This window comes from Harpia harpyja, chromosome 19 (assembly GCF_026419915.1).
Source record: "Harpia harpyja isolate bHarHar1 chromosome 19, bHarHar1 primary haplotype, whole genome shotgun sequence".
Classification (NCBI taxonomy): Eukaryota; Metazoa; Chordata; class Aves; order Accipitriformes; family Accipitridae; genus Harpia; species Harpia harpyja.
In genome coordinates this window covers 5,903,210-5,921,336 of record NC_068958.1, presented here as the reverse complement: position 1 = coordinate 5,921,336, position 18,127 = coordinate 5,903,210, and the positions used below count along the sequence as shown (strand labels likewise).

The following is an 18,127-nucleotide window of genomic DNA, read 5'->3' as shown; positions in this document are numbered from 1 at the left end:
TGACATTTCCAAGACTCTTTCACACTTTTCAAACAAGCTTGTCGCACTTTCTCAGAGCATTATGAATCTGGTGAAACTGCCTGTTCTGCAACTCTAGTTTCACTGAAGCTTTAGCCAGGTCTAGCTTCAACTTGGCTGTCTATGGTGTTCTGGTCAACTAGGAAATTGAATTATCTCATTCTAATTAAACAAGCTTTTCATCCTCGGCTGGAGTTTTCTTTGGTTTTTGGTCGTGCCTGTCTCCATCGCGCTGCTGTGAGTGATTAAGGCATTAGCACACTCCACCCCGGAGTGGCTGCATTAAGCCGTGCGCAGAGCGGTTCCTGTGCCTGAGAGTGTGGTGCTCGCTGATGGAATTGCTGGAGAGGTGAGGCCAAGTTGTGATAAGTAAGAATTAGGAGTGTCTGGTGATGCTGTGCATTGTGTTTCCTTCTACTGCTCCTTCGATGCACCTGTCCGTGTCTCATCGTAGCACGGCCATGCTCCGTTCTCGCTATTACTCCCCCCAGTATCATGGCCTGCATTGTGCCTCCTTGCCCTTCCAGCACTTTTTCCAGGTTTACTGAAAGACAAGGTCTCCCCTTCACCGTCTGAGCAGCGGCAAAGAAAACCAGCCCACCAGAAGCTATGCTATGCTGTGCTAATGGGCTTGACCGGCACTGCTGCGTGCGCCGCAAATACTGCAGAATATTATATTTTATTTTGGCCAAGCTTTCTTTTTCACCCCTAGAAGAATCCCACCCAGGAACGCTGCAGCTTTGCTTGCAAGCACTTTGGCTGCAAACGCCGCTTCTTGGCCAGCCGCTGCTGGAGGCTGGGATGCACCAAAGCTGCCAGTGAATTGCGGAGAAAGGGGACGTTGCTGTCCCTCCCGTCCCACCCGCATCTCCAGCGTGGTCAGCGTGGCCATGCCAGCAGCTGATGCCAGGCATGGCCACAGCTACGCGGGGAATTGTGGCCGGCGGCTTCCAGCCCCGGGGACTGCAGCACTGCACGCTCCCCGGGGAGCACAGCCGGGGCCGAGCGGACTGGGCATGTGGAGCATGCCGGATTTGTCCGTCGGGATTTGTCCGTCTGGGCGTTCTCCCAGGTGCTCGATGACCCGTGTGGATCGGGTGTCAGGCCTGGAATAGCCCCGCCAGAGCAGGGAGCCTGTCTACAGGTTTAGCGGGGATATTTATAAACCCTCGGTTTTGTGGCTGTTTTGCGAGCAGCGCAGAGGGACGGTGCTCGTCATGGCCCCAGTGCAGGGATCGGGGACGTTTCCCTCCTGAGCTCGGTTTCTCTGGCTGGGACCAGCCGTGACAGCCCGCCTGGCTGCAGGAGAGACCAAATTGCTTTCCTTTCCCGCTGCCCTTTTGACAGGGGTTTGCTGGCTCTGCATCCATCCCGCGCTGCCCTTCCTCCTCCGTCCCCTTCCCGCTGGGGACTCGTGCTGGGGTGTGAGGCTGGATTCTCGCGGGGAGGCCGGGGCAGCTCTGTGTGTAAGGCAGAGAAATTCCCTCATATCAGTGTCAACAGAAGAGACAGGCACCAGATTAAATTAACTGCCAGGGCTTTCAAGGTATTTTTTTCCTGTGACAGCTCCCGAGGAATATGCTCGGCAATAGCCCAGCATCCCCAGCACAGGGCTGGACAGGCGGCAGAGACGAGTCTCCCTATTTCTGCAGGCTCCTGGCCACCAGCGCTTTAACCCTCTGCCCACTGGTGTTTGCAAGGAATCCCACACAGCAGCAGCCCTGCATGGAGCAGGAGAAATAGGGAGGCCGTCCAGCAGGGAGGTGACAGCTATAACCAAGTTAAAGCAGCGATGACGGTTATCTCCCTGGCTGATGTCAGGTGGGCTGAGATTTTCCACATGCCTCGGAGCCGGGCAGCGGGATGAGGGCAGCCAGATAGGGACGGGGTGCTGACTTCCCCGATAGCGTGAGAATGCCGCTGCGCAGCCGGTGATCGGACAGGAGCTGGTGGGTGTCGGTGATGTGGCAGCGTCTGTGCACGCTCCCGGGCAGCCGCAGTCCCAAATGGTACCGGAGCCAAACGGGGTTGTGGTTTATGGGCTGGGCAGGGGTGCCTGAGGAAGGGATGAGCTCTTCCCCTGGCTAGGATCATCATTGCAGGCTAGGGACAGGTTCCCGGAGGGTGTGATTCAGAAATAAGTTGATGTGTATTATTTTCCTTTGATTCATTAGGCAGGGGGGGAAATATGAGCAAAGCCCAGGGGTGAGGGCTTCTCAGGACCTCCGGCACTTGCTTGGCCAAGCACTGCCCTCGCCTCTGGCCAGTCTGTCTATCAGACGGGCACAGGCTGGATGCATAGTCCATCTAGAGGACTTTGAGAACTATGGATAAAAAGTGCAAAGAAAGTGCAAATTTTTTCTTATTATCTTAGAAAGCCAAGAACCACCTTTCATTTAGCACTTAAGCTCTCCAGTGCATTTTGAACCTGGGTGCCTGATTCCCAGGGAATAGACGTGTACAAATACTGACCTCAGTAACTGGACATTTGGGTAGGCAAATGTCACTGGCACCAAGAGATGTGCCTGTTCTGCTCCTCGGTGTAGTATTCACCTTCTCCACTTCTCTGTCCACGGGGGATTTCCAGCCTATTTGCATAGGAATGCATAGGAATAATCCCGTTTCTTGAGCGTGAGTGGTGTGGAGCTGCGACAGCCCATTGCCCAGGGAAGGTAACTCGGTGACGGCAGCCCCGGTGGATGTGGCTCAGGCTGTTGCTGCAGCGAGCTGCCGTCCTTCGGGCAGGAGGAACCGAGACAGACGGTCTCTCCCAGAGGTGCTTGAGGCTTAGATCCACACAGCTGCGGTTCAGGGACCGTAGCAAGATTATTCAGACCTGTAAACTGAAGCCATGAGCACAGACGGGATGTTCTCAGGGGCTCACCAGCGCTAGTGATCAGTGGGTGGTCTCAGAAGGGCTCACCCCAGCTGCGGTGGGGAGCTGGGAGGCTGACGGCAGCCGTGCACAGACAAAGTAATGGTGGTAGGAGGGATGGCAGGTCTTCCCTGTCCTCTGCAGGAGGACTCCCCAGGGCCTGGCACGAGCCCACAGCATCCAACCCACACTGCGGGAAGCCTTCCTCCTCCCCATCCCGCAATGCCCGCTCCCCTGGGGCCGGTACCTGTGCTGCTGCTCACATCCGCAGCTCCGGGACGCGGGCATCGCCTGTCACCTGCTCTCAGCGTGGGATCTGCGATGCTGGATGACACGGCAGAAACATGTGCGGTATTGAGGCCACGCTCAGCGCTGGGGGCAGGGGGATGGGAATTCATTAGCAGTGTCTCTTCTAATCAGGAGGCAGGTGCTGCTTCTCCTTGGGTCCGGGAATGAGGTGAGCGATGGAAGTCGCTGCAGGGGTGCACCCTGAAAGGGGAGAGAGGATGCGCCTAGTGATGCTTGAAAGGAATCCATACCAGGGAGAGGAAAGTGGCATCTAGGGTGCCCTCACAGGGGGCGAGATGTTGCAGAACAAACAAATGGAGAAGATACCCAGGGAAAGCCCCTTGGGGGGAAGCCCCCGGGTAATGCCCAGCCTTGGAGCTTGCAAAGCCAGGTGGCACAGCCCGCCGTAGGAGCGATGCCAGCTGCCGTGGGGAGGGGGGATGCCGTGATCTCCTCCTGCTCTGACTCCGACACTGAAATGTGAATCGTAGTGCAAAAAACTACATTTCCCAGTTTCCCTTGCAGCCCAGGGGAATAAGCAATTGGAAGATTTAAATAGACCAGGCCAGAAGCAACCAACCTTTGGCACAATGCTTTTCCCTCCTCTTCTTCCAATCTATTGGCTGTTTAACCTTTTTCCCTGGCACTGGAGTGGCTGCCAAGCCTGGCATTAATTTTCCTTCCAAGCTTGCTAGGCCCATGAAGTAAACAGCCATGTGCATTCCTTACTCTATATTTAACAGCTGCAGTCTGTGCTGGGGGCAACTGCAACAGAGGGGAACCTTTGTAGCTTCCCAAATTCACGGCTCGTGAGGGTGGGAGTGGGGGAAGCTTTCTGCAGGGAGAAGAGGAATTTCTCTCCCTCCCGGTATTTGCAAAGCAGGTTGCCTTAGAGAGAGACTGCAATGCCAGCATCCCAGCCGCGGTCCAGGGCAAGAGACAGGAACAATGTCCTCAACAGGGCTGAGTTCCTCTCCTTGAATCAGCCCTTGAAGGGGAACCAGGAGAGCAGGAGCTCCGGCAGAAAGCAGAGCGGCCAGGCCGGAGCAGCTGGTGCCCAGAACAGCAACCCCAAGGAGCGGAGGCAGTCGCAGCAGCTGCCCGAAGAGGACTGCATGCAGCTCAACCCCTCCTTCAAGGGAATCGCCTTCAACTCCCTGCTGGCCATTGATATCTGCATGTCCAAGAGGCTGGGAGTGTGTGCCAACAGAGCCTCCTCCTGGGGTGGTGCCCGCTCCATGATTAACCTCCTGGGGATAACGGGGCACGGCATCCCCTGGATTGCGGGTACGCTCATCTGCCTGGTGAAGAGCAGCACGCTGGCAGGCCAAGAGGTCCTCATGAACCTGCTGCTAGGTGAGTGGCAAACCTCCTTCCGCGCCGGGAAAGCCCAGCCCTGGTCACAAGGGACAGCGGCGCTGGGACTCCTCCTCTGCCTGCTCCCAGCCACCGCTGTGGTCAGGAAGCAGGGAGTGACCTTTAGGGTGAATGCTGCACTTATTGGCCATCTCGGTCCTGGGTACCGTGGGTGATGGATGTAGCAAAAAGTTGTTTAAGAGGGATGGAGTAATCCTGGTAGCCGGTGGCACCCACGGAGTAGGGGCAGGTCCCCGGTCCTGCATAGGGTAGGGTTGTCCAGTCAGACCAGGGAAGTGTCTGGGATGTGCAGGTGGATACCAGCAGCGATGTCTTTTATTTAATCTGTGGTCATCTGCCTTGGTGGTGGGGATAGGTGGGGAAAACACAAAGATTTTAACGTTTGATATCTGGATCAATTCCTGAGGATATCCTTGAGAAAAAAAGATTTCCATCCCCTCACCACCTTCTTGAACGGATCCTGGCTCCATGTCTCAGCCGCCGCGTGATGGAGTCCTGTCTCCTTCCCTGCTGCGGTTTGATCTCGCATCCTCCTTCCCATGAGGACCTTTCTTGCTGCTGCCCCCATTTCCATAAGCTAATTTGACCCAGAGGCTGTGCGGACGGGCTGGGATCTTTCTGTCTCTCCTTTCTCGTGCGGTGGTCGGTGTCCTTGTTTCTGGAGGTTGGGATGTGTTAAAGGAGTTGCCTTCTCAGTGGAGCAGGGCCCATCCCACCCGTGTGGACCGATGTCCCACGAGTGACCAGGCTGAGCTCTAGGTGTGACTTGCCTTAGATCCTGGCCCCAACCCACCCTGGCCACGTCTGCCCAAGGACCTTGCTCTTCTCGCTCTTCTGCCTTTGGCATGGGGTCTAGTTATCATATTTTTCCTTGTGACTAATTACTGTCTCATCTGGCCATGATCCACCCTAGTGTTTCACCCTCCCCCAAAAACCAGCAATCGGAGCTCCCGCTTTTGGTTGGTAAGAGAAATTGAAAACATTGGATTTAGGCCTTTGCTTCTCAGGGAGCCTTTTGAGGGGACGTAAGGATATTTTATTTCACAGACACCTCAGGAAAGGGACGTCCTGTCCTCAGGGGCCAACTGTGATGCGATACAGGCTCTGCAACATGGCCCCACGTTTTTTTTTTTTTCACAAGTTCATCCTTCGGAGAAGGCGAAGATTGCGCTGAACTGGCTTGAAAAGCACAGCGTTAGCTGCCTTTTCTCCCCTCTGCCTTTGAAAGAGACTGTCCTCGTGCTGTGACATCTAATGAAAGGAGGCCATCGCGGGGAAGAAGCCAGAATAGCATCGGCGTGATGCAGAGCCTGCCGACATCAGCAGTTCTTCCAGGGGCTCCTCGGTGCGCTGGGTCAACCCCTCACTGAGAAAAGAAGCTCCATTTAAAAGGGCACGAGGATGAAATAGTAGGTGACTAACACCAACCGGCACAGTTTCCAGATGTCTCTTGACCCGAGAGCCTTTGACGGTTCTGGAGCCTGAAAACTGACCTCTTTGACTCCAAAATATTTGAGATCCTTATAAAGAGCTAACACCACCTTTGGCTTAAAAACAAGAAAGTTTTTCTCGCCCTTCTGTTGCCATGTGAGGAGGCCAAATGCAAAGCCACCTCCAGGTCGCGTTGAAACTTTGATTATCATGCGGTCGCTGGGAGAGCTCGGCCCTGCATCACTACCCGCATCTCCAGGTCTCCTGAGCTCACGTGTGGTGCCTGGGGACAGCTCGAGGGGGTTCCGAAGTCTTGCTTCCTTGCCTAGACACACTAGTCCCATTGCTCTTCTCCGCCTGCCAAGAAAGAAAATAGTTAAACTGCGTGAAGGACTAGTTCACGCCGTGACTTGGTGGCTCCGTAGGTCTGGCAGCCTCCAAAGAGCTCCACTTTGCCCTCCGAGTAGACAACGCTGACTGGTGGGACTGGCCGAGGTGCCCTGGGCCTCTTTTGTCAGAGCATCCTCAGCAGGACTTGTGTCACCCCACAGAGCAGATCCCAGCTGTGAGCCTGGCCTTGGTTTGATATTTAAGATTGCAGTCAGGAGCTCCAAATATCCGAGTAGCTGCTGCCGTAATACCTGCATTGCTGATGGAGGAAGGAGTCTGGCTGGGGAGCGTGGGGCTGGTGGACCTAGACAGATCCCATGAGAAGTGGGGGTCTCATGAGTAAATAGGAAGGGTATGGCATGACCGCGGCATCTGGCATCCTTGGTCCCCCTCGCTGCTGCTTTCCTGTGGATGAAATCCATCAGGATGTGGTGTGAAGCCTTCATGGGACAGGTCAAAGGGAAGGGAACCTCCTGGTGCTTCCCTGGTCTCCTGGGAAGAGGGAAGCAGGGAAGTTGGGGTGTCTATGGCACCCCTTCCTTACGGCCCCTGGCTCTCCTCCCTTCCCCCTGCTTGCTGAGAGTTTGATACATCAAGCAGAATTTCTGATGCAGTCTCTGGGCAGGGAGCCAGCCCATCATAGAGCACTTGTTTAGGATTTGCAGTCAGGCTTTCAAGGCGAGGAGACAGGAGACTGCTGAAATGGGACTGGGAACCTGGCAGAAGCACCACTGCAGATGGAGGGGGGGCACTTGCGCCTGAGGAGCTCTTGGCAGGAGCTTTGCCAACACATGGGAGAGCATTTCGGGTGAGGGGCTCTGACCCTGGGATGCTCCATCCATCCCAACTGCAGATGTTGATTAGCAACCCCAAGCAATGTTTTCCCTCCATGTTTGTCATCTGTGATGGAATTTATTGATTCTCCTTCTCATTGTAATCTTTACCAGCAAATGCCAAACAGCCAGAGAAGCACGCTCACAGCCTGTTACTGAAAAGATGGAAGAAATCAGATATCTGTGCCCACTGTAAAAATCCCTCTGCCAGAATGTGCTTTCAGGAAGACTATCTCAGCATTCCCAACCCTGGCTGTTGAAGAGTCAGGAAGAAAGTCTGCACCCCCTGGCCGAATTGAGAAAATCCCCCAGTTTTAGAGTTCATTTTATTTGTCTGCCAGTGTTGGAATGTTTAGGACCGTTCGAGCTTTTCTCTGCAATCACAAGGATATCATGAAAACTGAGGTGCTTAGAAAGTCATTTGAACCTTGCAATTGGGCTTTCAGGGGGAAAACAGATATAAAACTTTCACTAAAATTCCCAGATCTGCTTCAGAACCAGACAGAAACTCCATTAAACCCTGGGGGAAGCAGTACCTCGGTTTCTGGTTCTGATCCATCTGGTGAGGATGTGGATCCAAATTTAGTGATTCATTGACTGCAAAGCCGGCAAAGAACATTTGGATCATTGATCTAACCCACGGCAAAATACAGGCTGTAGCACATCCCTTAATTTATTCCTGTTCAATTTGTTAAGGGAAAAAAACCCAAACACTCAATCTGATGTACAATTACAAGTGAGGGTGAACTTGTCAGAACCATTTCTGTATTACTGCAGTGGCAGGTATTCTCACAAGCGCCTTGCTTTTAGTTCGACTCTTCTCTTCCCTTCATTGCATCTGCGTACCCTTGTCTCTTCAGCTGAATAGCTCTTTTAGCCAACACCTCTTCTGCCTTTCAATATTTTGGATAGTGCTCAAGTCATTTCTTCACCTTCTATTTATTAAGCTAAACAGATTGATCTCATTAGACTGATGGTCTTTCCAGGTCCAGGCACCTTCTTACTGTGACGGGGATGGAATATGGTCATCTACCCAAAGCGGTCGCTCCGGTGAAGTCCACCTATTGTTTTTAGAGAGAGATTGTCACCTTGTTTAGTTATCTGCAGCCCAGCCGTGTGCCTTTGCTGTCGGAAGGTATCTGCTTGGTTAACCCTTGCACATAAAATACCTATTTGTGCTCAGTTTGAAATATTAGCCATTAACTGGTTCTGCTTTGGTCATGGCTTTCTGAAATAGGTATTCAGACTAGGAGAAGAGAAAGCCCTGGTCTTCTTTGCCTGCTGTCTCAGTGACACAGGTCCCAGTCCTCATCCATCACCAGCTGGCTCTGCATCCCGCTTCCAATGAGCGGGCTGGCTCTTTGGTGCTGTCACTGAGCATTTATCGCCATCAAGTAAAGCAGTGCGGCAGGGTGTGGACGTATCATCGCGAGCAGCGTGGCAGGCTGAGGATGGGTGGCTTGCCCCAGGAGGAGGAAAGGAGGGGAGTGCCGGGTCGCTCCTCCACTCCTGAAGGTCAGCAAGAAGGCAGTTCTTGCTCTCTCCAGACTTCTCCCTGAATACTGACCTAGCTTTAGTCTGACTGGGAACCAAGCCATGATATTCTGAGGCATAGTCCCCTGCAGAGCTGTGACTTTATCCTGAGCCATATATATATTTATTTTAAATATATATATATTTATAAACACATATAAATGACCAGGACTCTGCAGTCCCACCCTGGCAGCTTCTAAGCAAGACCAGATTGGCAGGAAAGTGGTGGGTTAGGAAGGAAAGAGAGCGAGAAATGCCTTCGCCAGGCCCCTGGAGCCCCCGCCGACCCTGCTCTAACAATACGGAGGTGCTTCAGGTATTGTCATGCTTTTCTTTGGAGTCCACGTGGTGAAAATCCAGACAGTACAGCCCGGTAAAGGTCACTGAGTAGATTAAACGCCCAGGCAGTACAGACAAGCTCATCCTGTCAAGCCTCAGGGCTCGGCAGCCCAGACCCAGCAGAGAGGCCAGGGAGTTGCACGGCAGATGGATCAGTCCGTATGCAGCAGAGCTTGCTAAGCCGAGAGCCCCAGAGGTGGTTTGGGGCCAGATGTGTCTATTTTTTCCCCTTTCATTTTCCTACTGTGAGGCTGGGGATTTTCTGAGCTAGGCAGGGCAGATGATGTTTTGGCAGGGAAGGGGAGAGCAGCTCGAGGGCTGGCACCCTGCGTGAACCATCCCCTCCTTGGAAAACCTGGCACACGGAGGAGGTTCAGCCCCTGTCCTGCTCCCCTCCCAGCCCTGCCAGTGCCCACTGAGATCTCAGCAAGTTTGCAGCACATCTGCCTAGCGAGGTGGAAACGTTTAAATGTCAGGTAACCCAACGTGAGTGACCCACGGTGGGTGCCGGGCAGAGGGAACAACACAGATTCCCACTCCCTGCATCCAGCATCTAGATACAGGTCCAGCCTGGCATTAAATATTCCTCTTCATCACATCAGGATGCTAATCTGCCTCTTGTTGTCCTGCTCAGATACAGCAGTTAAAATCCCTGGTCCTTTGGTGGATGCCGTCCTCACCCTTCATCCCTTCACAGCTGATGAGCTCGGGCATCTCTGAACAGCAAGAGATGCCCAGCTTTCCCGGCTTCCCTGCCCCCTTCCCTTCCTCGCCTGCTTCCACTATAGCGAATATATACTGTTCACTGCAGGGCAGGCTTGCAAGTCTGCAGTGTCCCTTCAGATAAAGGACAGTCAGTGACAGGCTGGGACCCATCTGACCGTGGCTGGAGCAGGCGGGGGGGGTATTTCCAGGGACCCGCATAGGGTCTCTGTCAGACCCGTGGTCTGATCGGCCCCTTGGTTCTGGGCGGTATCGAGGAGCTCGGGTCCTGGCCGGCCGGTTGGTGCTGAGGATGCTGTGAGCCCTGCAGCCATCAGCGTGCAGCCCTTGGGGAAACTGCAGTAAGCTGAAATCCAACCCTCGCGCAGAGCGAGCAGGCGAAATGTTCCAGAGCCTGAATGCAGAGTGAAAGAGAAAAGAAGTGCGAGGGTTGTTGAATGGGAAGAGGGGGAATAAACATGGGAAATGAGTCATCCTTATGTCTGTCACTCTGGGAACAGCTTCCCAGTGCCCCTGCCTGGAGCTCAAAGGGGACAGTAGCTGTTTCACTCAGGCAGAGCCAGACCTGTCGGAGAAGCAGAGCCAGGCTCTGGCCCAAAGGGAGATCCCGAGACGTGGGTGAGTGTGTTTGCCTCTAACGCGCCTTGACAGGAGCAGTGGTTGGGAAGAGGAAGGTGGAGGAGTGCTGGGCAGCGAGGTGAGTTGCTGGGAGGAGCGGAGGGCAGGGAGAGCCCGTTGGGTATCCTCAATCAGGAGGTGGAGGATGGGGGTGGGAGAGAACTGTCTCTTTTTCCTTCCCTTGGAAGAAATCTCCATGTTTTCACCTGGAACGCAGTTCTGGCCTCGCTCTCCATTTCCGTCTATACAGGGGTGCTGGCAGACATACCTGATCCGAGTCTAACGGACTGTGAGGTGTGATGGTTGGAGGCCCTCTGAGCACCACAGAAACAGCCCCAACTTTTTTTTTTTGCCGATTTGCCTTATTGAAGGCGGGGGGGGTAAAAACAAGCCTAAGCAGCGCTAGGTCTGAGCGAGGAGCCCAGCGTTTGTGGGCTGGGACATGCTCTTGGTCATCAGCCCAAGGCAGTTTTCTTCCTCCAGCTCATCCCGTACGGTGCTGTCGTGCTTGTGCGTGTTGCAGCGCATGGTTCTGGGATGTGCTGATGTTACCTGCACCGCTGCCGTAGCGGACGGGGTCATTGCAAGCTGTTGGAGCCCTTTTGGGAGGCAGCTGAGCCATCCTGGGGGCTGCAGAGCTCATTTTCCCCATCAGCACGAGCACTTCTCGCTGCGCTCACCCTCTCGCCCGTGTCTCGTCCCCAGGCTGTGCCGACCCCCAGCGAGGCAGCCCGGCTCAGTAATTGATGCTGAGATGCAAATTGCCCAGCTCCCAGGGGCACAGGATTTCCAAGGGGAGAACTCCGGGCAGCCTGAGTTTGCACTCAGGGCTGTTTCTAATCATCTAGGATATAGCGAGTCTATTTTTAGTTGTTGGTTGGGATTTTTTTTAATTAATTGCACAATGCTGCTTTCCACCATTTTTTCACTTCCCCGTGACCACTTACCCCACGCTGCTGCTTGTTCAGCCAAAAAATAATCTCCCCCCAAAACACCGCAGTGTCTGATTCATTGATTCTTCAATGTGTCATGCCATCTGTGCCTTTTGTCAGCTTTTACACCTAATGGTACCACATTTGGGGAATAAAATGGAGTAGAGGAGTTCACTTTCAGAGGAGTGGACCTCTTCCAGCTGCCACCAACTCCACCGGAGAGACGGTGAAGATGCTTTTGAAACCTGCGTCTTTCATTAATGTCAACTAGTCAAGGCTGCAAATGGCTCATTTTCCAGGTCAGGGAGCCTAATGCCTGCGGGAGACTTGGGAAGTTCGGAAGCAGTAGGAGGGGGCATGTAAGTAAAAAGAAAAATGGGAAAAAATTACGAATTCTAATTATGGAGCAAAAGAAGCTGTTTCCTGGGAACGGTGACATTTGTCCAGGGTTCACTCCTGAGTGAGGCTGGCTAATCTGGGAAATACAGGACCTTCAAAGCCAGCCTTGGCCCTACACGTGGCCTCAGCAGCTGTGGCGGGGAGCACATGCCATCTCAGCGGGGTTGGTGTGGCCTCCAGCACGGTGGGACCCGGGTCAGAGCAGGCTGCAGGCTCTGAAGCCCAGGCAATGAGTTATTGCCAGCTTGGCTCTGCTTTAAAATGGTGCTGGGGCTGGGCAGAGGGGTTGTCCGATGCACATCTGCTCCCACGCTTGGGTGCCTCCTGAGCTCATGGGATGGTCTCGCTCTTTGTTTCTGGGCATTTACCTCCCCCTTTTCTTCTCCCTGCGTGCTCAGTCGCAGTTCTGGGAGACTGAGTCCAGCCTGCGACTCTGTTTCTGATCCCGATCTCACAAGCTGCGCTCTGGAGAGCAGCCTTGTCTCATCCAAGCAGCCCCATGTGCGGGAAGTCATGTGAATCGTGACTGCAGGAGCAGACGAGGCCAAGGGCTTTTTTGGCTTTCTCTTTTTTTCCTCCCCGCCCTGTCCCTAGCACTGCACCCAGGTTGTTTTTCAGCTGTGGTTTTGATAACATGTTTATATAAACATCTCGGCCGGAATCCATCTTCGTCCCTGGAGACGCTGCCTGGCTCCGACCTGGGGCAGGCGATGCCCCCCGCGGGTGCTCGCCCCATCCTCAGCCTCTTTCAGCTCCCGTAAGGGACGGCAGCAGAGATGGCACCTCGGGTGCTGGGACAGAAAGGACTTTACAGTGACAGGGGACGTCCAACTGTTTCGACTTCCCTTAAATACCAGCTTTGGGGTTTGGCTTGGTTCTGCTGCGACGATGCTTCAGGTTTGTCCTTGTGCCCTGCCTGCGCAGGGCTCGCCTCTCCGCTCGCCTCCACTCTTAATGGGCTCCTAACATTTGGTGGTAGGAGCAAGGCAGATAATTGTTTTCCTTTTCTTATTAATAGATATAAAACGTCTGCCCAGGGGGCTCACTTTCAGCTCATTTACTGTGCGTCTCATGCCAGATGTTGGCTATTTACAATACCAAGGTGATCTCTGATGCTAAAATTGTCGCAGGCAGACAAGACTTGCTCCTTGGTTTTGCACTTTAAGGAAGTTTTAGATGTTAATAGAGCTTTTTGCGATCAGATGGTTTTGCAGTGGAAATCTGGAGGATTGTTTCCCTTAACACCAGGTCAAAGGGGAAATTCTGGATCTTCTCCAGAAAAATGTGAAAGGAGCGATGGGCAAGAGCTAATCCTCCCTTTGCTCTTTTAAATCCAGTGCTACCTGGATTTTACACCCAATGCTGCTTCTGGTTTAAATCCAATGCTACCTGGATCTGGGGGAAGGACATGATGAAAAAATGCTTAAAATTAAAATGTCTTGCTCCTCTCATCTCACCCCTCGGTCAGGTGGCACTCTGCCATCTCTGCTATGCCTCTGACAGCCCCGTCTGCCTCCAGAGAGCAACGCTGTGCAAGTGCAGGCTGGTAAATCAGCTGCAGGCTCCCTTCTGCGGTCTCTCCCGGGGCTGTATTTCCTCCAGCCGTCAGTCTGGTCAGCCTGAAGGATTTGCACGTCTCTGAGTTAGGGACAGGGGAAGGGCAGACCGAAGGTGACGATGCCGGTTTGCAGGTGGCTGGGGCTGCGCTGGCAGGTGCAAGGCTACCGGGCTATCGCATGCAACCGCTTTGGTAGCCAGCAGGCACCTTTCCCAGTGCAGAGACACCCGCTTGCAGCTGGACCCACCAAGGATGCCTGTAAGAAAGTTAACCCCTTTGCTGCATAATGCTGGCATGGATGTACCCGCCTGAGGAGGGAGGATTTGGTTTGCATTGGGGGGAGGGAAAAGCAAGCGAGCCGAACTCCAAGCGGGCATGTAGGTCAAGGAATTGCAAGGGAATAGGGCCTGGGCTGCTGAGCAACGGCACCGTCTGTATCTGTTTCTGAAGGATGGGCCGTTGGCAGGACTGTCGGCAGCAGTGCTGCGTGCTGATTCACTCTGGCAGTGCCTGGCCGCCGGCACCAGCAGCAGCAGGAGGAGAGGGCAGGGGTGCAGCGTGGCTCCCCGGGGCTTTGCAGGGGCTCTGCTGAGACCCAGAGCTGGGCGAGGGTTGTGGGACCCCCGATGCCTCGGGTGCCATTTATTTCATAAATAAGTTGCTTCATGAAAGGAACAGAAAGTGCAGGGGGAAGTGACAGAAAAAGCACCAGACGGAGGGATCTTTGGTTTTTTTTTTTCTTTTAACAGCAAATTAACCCCCGGTTTTAATGCTGTCGTGCCTTCAGATCTTGAAATGTGGGCAAACGAGGCTTTCTGCTTTCTGTGCATCACTTGACGAAAATCAAACCTAGCACTACTGAAAGCCCATTTTATTCATCTCCTGAAGGAAAGGATTATTAAAACAGCTCTTTGGCTTGTTCTCCATGCCCTGAACACCTCCATGCACACATGCCTGCATCCCTCAAGTTGCCCTGACATCACCTTTGACCATAAAAGTACCTTGTAAGTGCAAATTACTGATGGACAACGGTGAACACCACGCGTCGCTAAAGCACACAATGTTTGTGCTACTGGTCTACGGGTGGATTTGGTGAGGAATGGTCTGTAGCCGGTATATTGAGCACCATGGAGGAGACACTGGGGATCCTTCGAGGTGCCCAGACTGGTTCCTGAGTCCTGGCTGGGCTCCTCAGCAATGCAGTAAGTTGCTGACTTCAGCAGGAGCAGCTTGGGCCACAGTCTTCTCTTGGCAGCTCCGGTGCATCATATCTCAGAAACGAATGCGTGAGTCTGGGCTCCTGAGATTGTGTCCCAGAGGCTTCGGCTTTCGCCCAGCTCTTGTCCAGGGTGAGATGGTACTGATGGGCAATGCAGACGGTGAGGTCTGAAAATCAGCTCCTGAAGCACTTTGCTGAGTCGGGGCTGCAGGGGGTCACCTTGGTGGGGTGAGGAGCCAGGCTGGGGGTGATTTAGGAAGCCCAGCGTGAGCAGAGCCGTGCGGCTGTCTGGCCGCAGCGAGACGGCCCTGTAATGGCCGGCCAGCCCCGGTGCTTCGTTACCCTCGGCGGCTGCGAGCCGTGCTGACGACATTCGGCCTTAACAGCAAACCGCGGTGAGTGGCTGCTCCAGGGCTCTGCAGCCTGTGTTTGAAATGCCTCTCTCCCTTTCTCCCCGCCGCCCCGGCCAGCCCCTTAAAAAAAATAGCAGCAAATCTCAAAATGCAGAGAACGGCTCTGCTGAGTGCTAGGGTCCCCTGCCATGGGCTGCAGACCTCCCCCTGCTCTCTCCCGGTCCCATCAGGCAGGGTCTGTGCAGAGCCCCTGGCTGTCCTTGTCCTCCTAAACCCATTGCCACCGCTCCAGGGCCGGCATGGCGACCAGCCTCCTTGCATCCCCCTGCCACCTGCAGCCTCGCCACCTCCTTTCAGATGCCACCTGTGAACCTTGCCTTCACGTCAGCCTCCCGCTTCTCCTTGTGTTTAAGCTGGAGTCCCGCTGCTGCCCGTGCTGCCGCTCCCGCTAGCGAGGAGCTGGTGCCCAGACCTTTTCCTCTGCTCCGTCTCCCCTCCCAGGAGCGGCTCGGGCAGGACCTGGTGGGCAGGAGTTCCAGGGACGTCCTGCTGTCCCCCTTCCCCATGCGCGATGCCCTGCAGACGAGGAAGAAAAATAGCTCTCCCATAAGGAGAGAGTTTGGCCGGGATAAATATCAGCTCCTTCCCAAAGCGATGCCGGGGGCTGGCTGGGCAGAGGTGGCACGCTGTGCCGGGTGGGTGAGCAGAGCCGCTGTGACAGCTCCTCGCTTCCCAGCTCCTGCCAGGTGCCGAGCGGGCAGGAGTCGCTGCCTGCCTCCGATGTGCCGTCTCATTTCCCGTCCTCAGCGCCGCCGCGCTCCCAATCCATCCTCCCGAAACCTTGTCAGCTCTCAAGGAATGGTCTTTATCAGGGCCCGAGAAGCAGGCAACTGGCCTCTCGCGTTCCTGCCGAGGGAGTGGGCTGTGCTCGTGATGCTATATATTTCCTTGTCGTTGCTGTGAGGAGCTGAAATCAGCGCTCTGACCAATTAGGAGGGCTGGGGAAAAGCAGATGAGGGGATTAAAGAAAAATAAAATCGATGCTAGGAAATAGAAACGACAGTACCTGTCAGCTGGGGCAAAGGGGGTGGGATGAAGAGGAGGATGATGAAGACAAGTGCTGATGGGTTTCAGTCCCGAAGCAGTTAGGGAAGAAAGGTGATTTGGCATTGAGACCTGCAGCTATGGTCCCTCTGCTGCCACAAGCCTGGGTTTGCTCGGGCTGGGAGGTGTGTTACCCCCCCCCACGTTTGTGCAGGGAAGGGGGTGCATGGGGTGGCTCACAGGGAGAAAGCCACAGGGAGCGAGAAGCGAGTAGAAACAAGAAATGGCTCGTGGGTGTTTAGTGTTTCGGCAAAGGGAGAGGGACAGGCGGGGGACATCTAGGAGGATGTCGCCCGCCCCCCGCTTCAACACACCGAGGTGCTGTTTCTAATGCAGGAGCCCTTTTTCTTTATTGCATGGCTTTCCCCTTGGCTCGCTGCCTCTTAATGCTCTTTTCTTAGTGAAATCTGTCAGGGTGGTGCGATCCCGCTGGCTGGCTCTGGGCAGGGGGGAGGTGGTGGGCTTGGCAGAGGACAAGGGACGACACCAGAAAGTGCTGTGGGGCACTTTTCCTCCCACCGACTGCTCACTGCAGCCCAGTCACCCCGGCACAGAGCCGGCCCAGGCAGGGGTACGTCCTTGCTGCACAAGGTTTCTAAAGCATGGGGTGGAGGACAGAAACAGAGACATCCAGTCCAGTGGTTTGAGGGCCAAAAGAGTTTTAATTTTAGCTTTACCAGTTGCTATCTTTCTTCCCGAGCAGGTCGCTTGCCTCTGTGGTTTGGGTTTCTTATCTGTGAGATGGTGATAATGGTACTTGCCTTCTCCGTGGGTGAACTAGGAGGGTTAATTAACATTTGGGTGGTGATCTGAGGATGGGGGGAGCTGTGTGCAGCTGAACTGTGGACACCTGGCTGGAACTGAACCCAAACCTTTATTTAAAGACAACAACAATCCTTGAATGTTCTGCCTTGAAAATTGCTGTTGACGCTGCTTCTGACCTTTCCCTCCTCATCTCCCATTTTGTAGCCCTGCTTCTGGACATCATGATTGTGGCTGGTTTGCAGAAGCTGGCCAAGCGGAAGGGCCCGTACGACGTCACCCCTGGCTTGTTGGACTACCTGACCATGGACACCTATGCATTTCCAGCCGGGCACGCCAGCCGAGCGGCCATGCTCTCCAAGTTCTTCCTCAACCACCTGGTCTTGGCCATCCCTCTCCGGATCCTCCTGGTCCTCTGGGCCCTCTGCGTGGGCTTTTCCCGCGTCATGATCGGACGGCATCACATCACAGATGTCCTGTCTGGCTTTGTTTTCGGCTACTTACAGTTCAGGCTGGTGGAGTTGATGTGGATGTCTTCCAACACATGTCAGATGTTGATATCCATCTGGTGAACATGGAGGACTCGACGCCTTTCCACTGGAAACTAGCAGATACTTTGAGTCTCCTTCCCAGTATTTTCTACATGTTGTTTGTTGGAAGCAGTTGTAACTTCCATTAGTAGTGGCGTTTTTTAATGTTGCTTCCCCACCTGAAAAAAAAAAGTTTCTTGCAATGGATTGGGTTTTAGCAATCAAGGGCCATACCTGTGTTTTGGCCATATTCTCAAGCTGTGTTTGGACAGCAACCTAATTAAGCTTTAAGGATGAGAGAAATGAGCTACATGTCTGCCTAGTTTGAGTGGTTCACATCAGCACCTTGATATGTCCTCGGGATGGGCAGCGCCTGAGAGCTTCCTGAGAACACACTCGTTAACTTTTTTGAGGCTAAATGATTTTGGCCACAGTGCTTTCTCTTTTTGTAAGCCCAGCAGTTGTGTCTTGTACAGAGTAAGGACACTGCTGGCACTTCACAGATAATAAATAATCACTAAAATCCTGCCCTGTTTGGTTCTTATCATAAGGAAAGGGACAAAAGCCAGTTCAGTGTAGCTTTGAGATACGTGTTCAACTTGGAGCAGGTCCTTCAGTCTTGCTGAGCGAGGGGATGCAAACGATCATTTAAATGGTTTGCTTTGGATGGGGTGGACCTAGATGGGTGCTCAGGACACTGAAGGTGGCATGCTGAAGCCAGCCTTTAATCTGCTGTTCAAAAATCTGCTCTGTGAGGGTGTGTGTGGGGGGGGGTTGGTCTGGTAAAGGACAAATACAAGTTGCCCATTTTCATCCTAGTAGGAAGTAATTGAATAGGCATTGTG

At 53.9% G+C, this 18,127-nt stretch overlaps 1 protein-coding gene across 2 annotated transcripts; it reads left to right on the top strand.

Annotated features, from left to right (window-relative positions):
• Positions 1-378: 378 nt before the first annotated feature.
• PLPP7 (phospholipid phosphatase 7 (inactive)) lies at positions 379-17,810 on the top strand. Of its 2 annotated transcripts, none has more exons than XM_052815407.1 (2): positions 379-4,537; positions 5,787-6,098. In XM_052815407.1, exons 1-2 carry the CDS (start codon positions 4,087-4,089, stop codon positions 5,804-5,806), a joined length of 471 nt encoding a protein of 156 aa, XP_052671367.1. In that variant the 5' UTR covers positions 379-4,086; the 3' UTR covers positions 5,807-6,098. The 2 variants fall into 2 exon arrangements, with proteins under 2 accessions (XP_052671367.1, XP_052671366.1); XM_052815406.1 differs by lacking the exon at positions 5,787-6,098 and adding an exon at positions 16,960-17,810 and having other exon boundaries at positions 387-4,537.
• Positions 17,811-18,127: the final 317 nt, after the last annotated feature.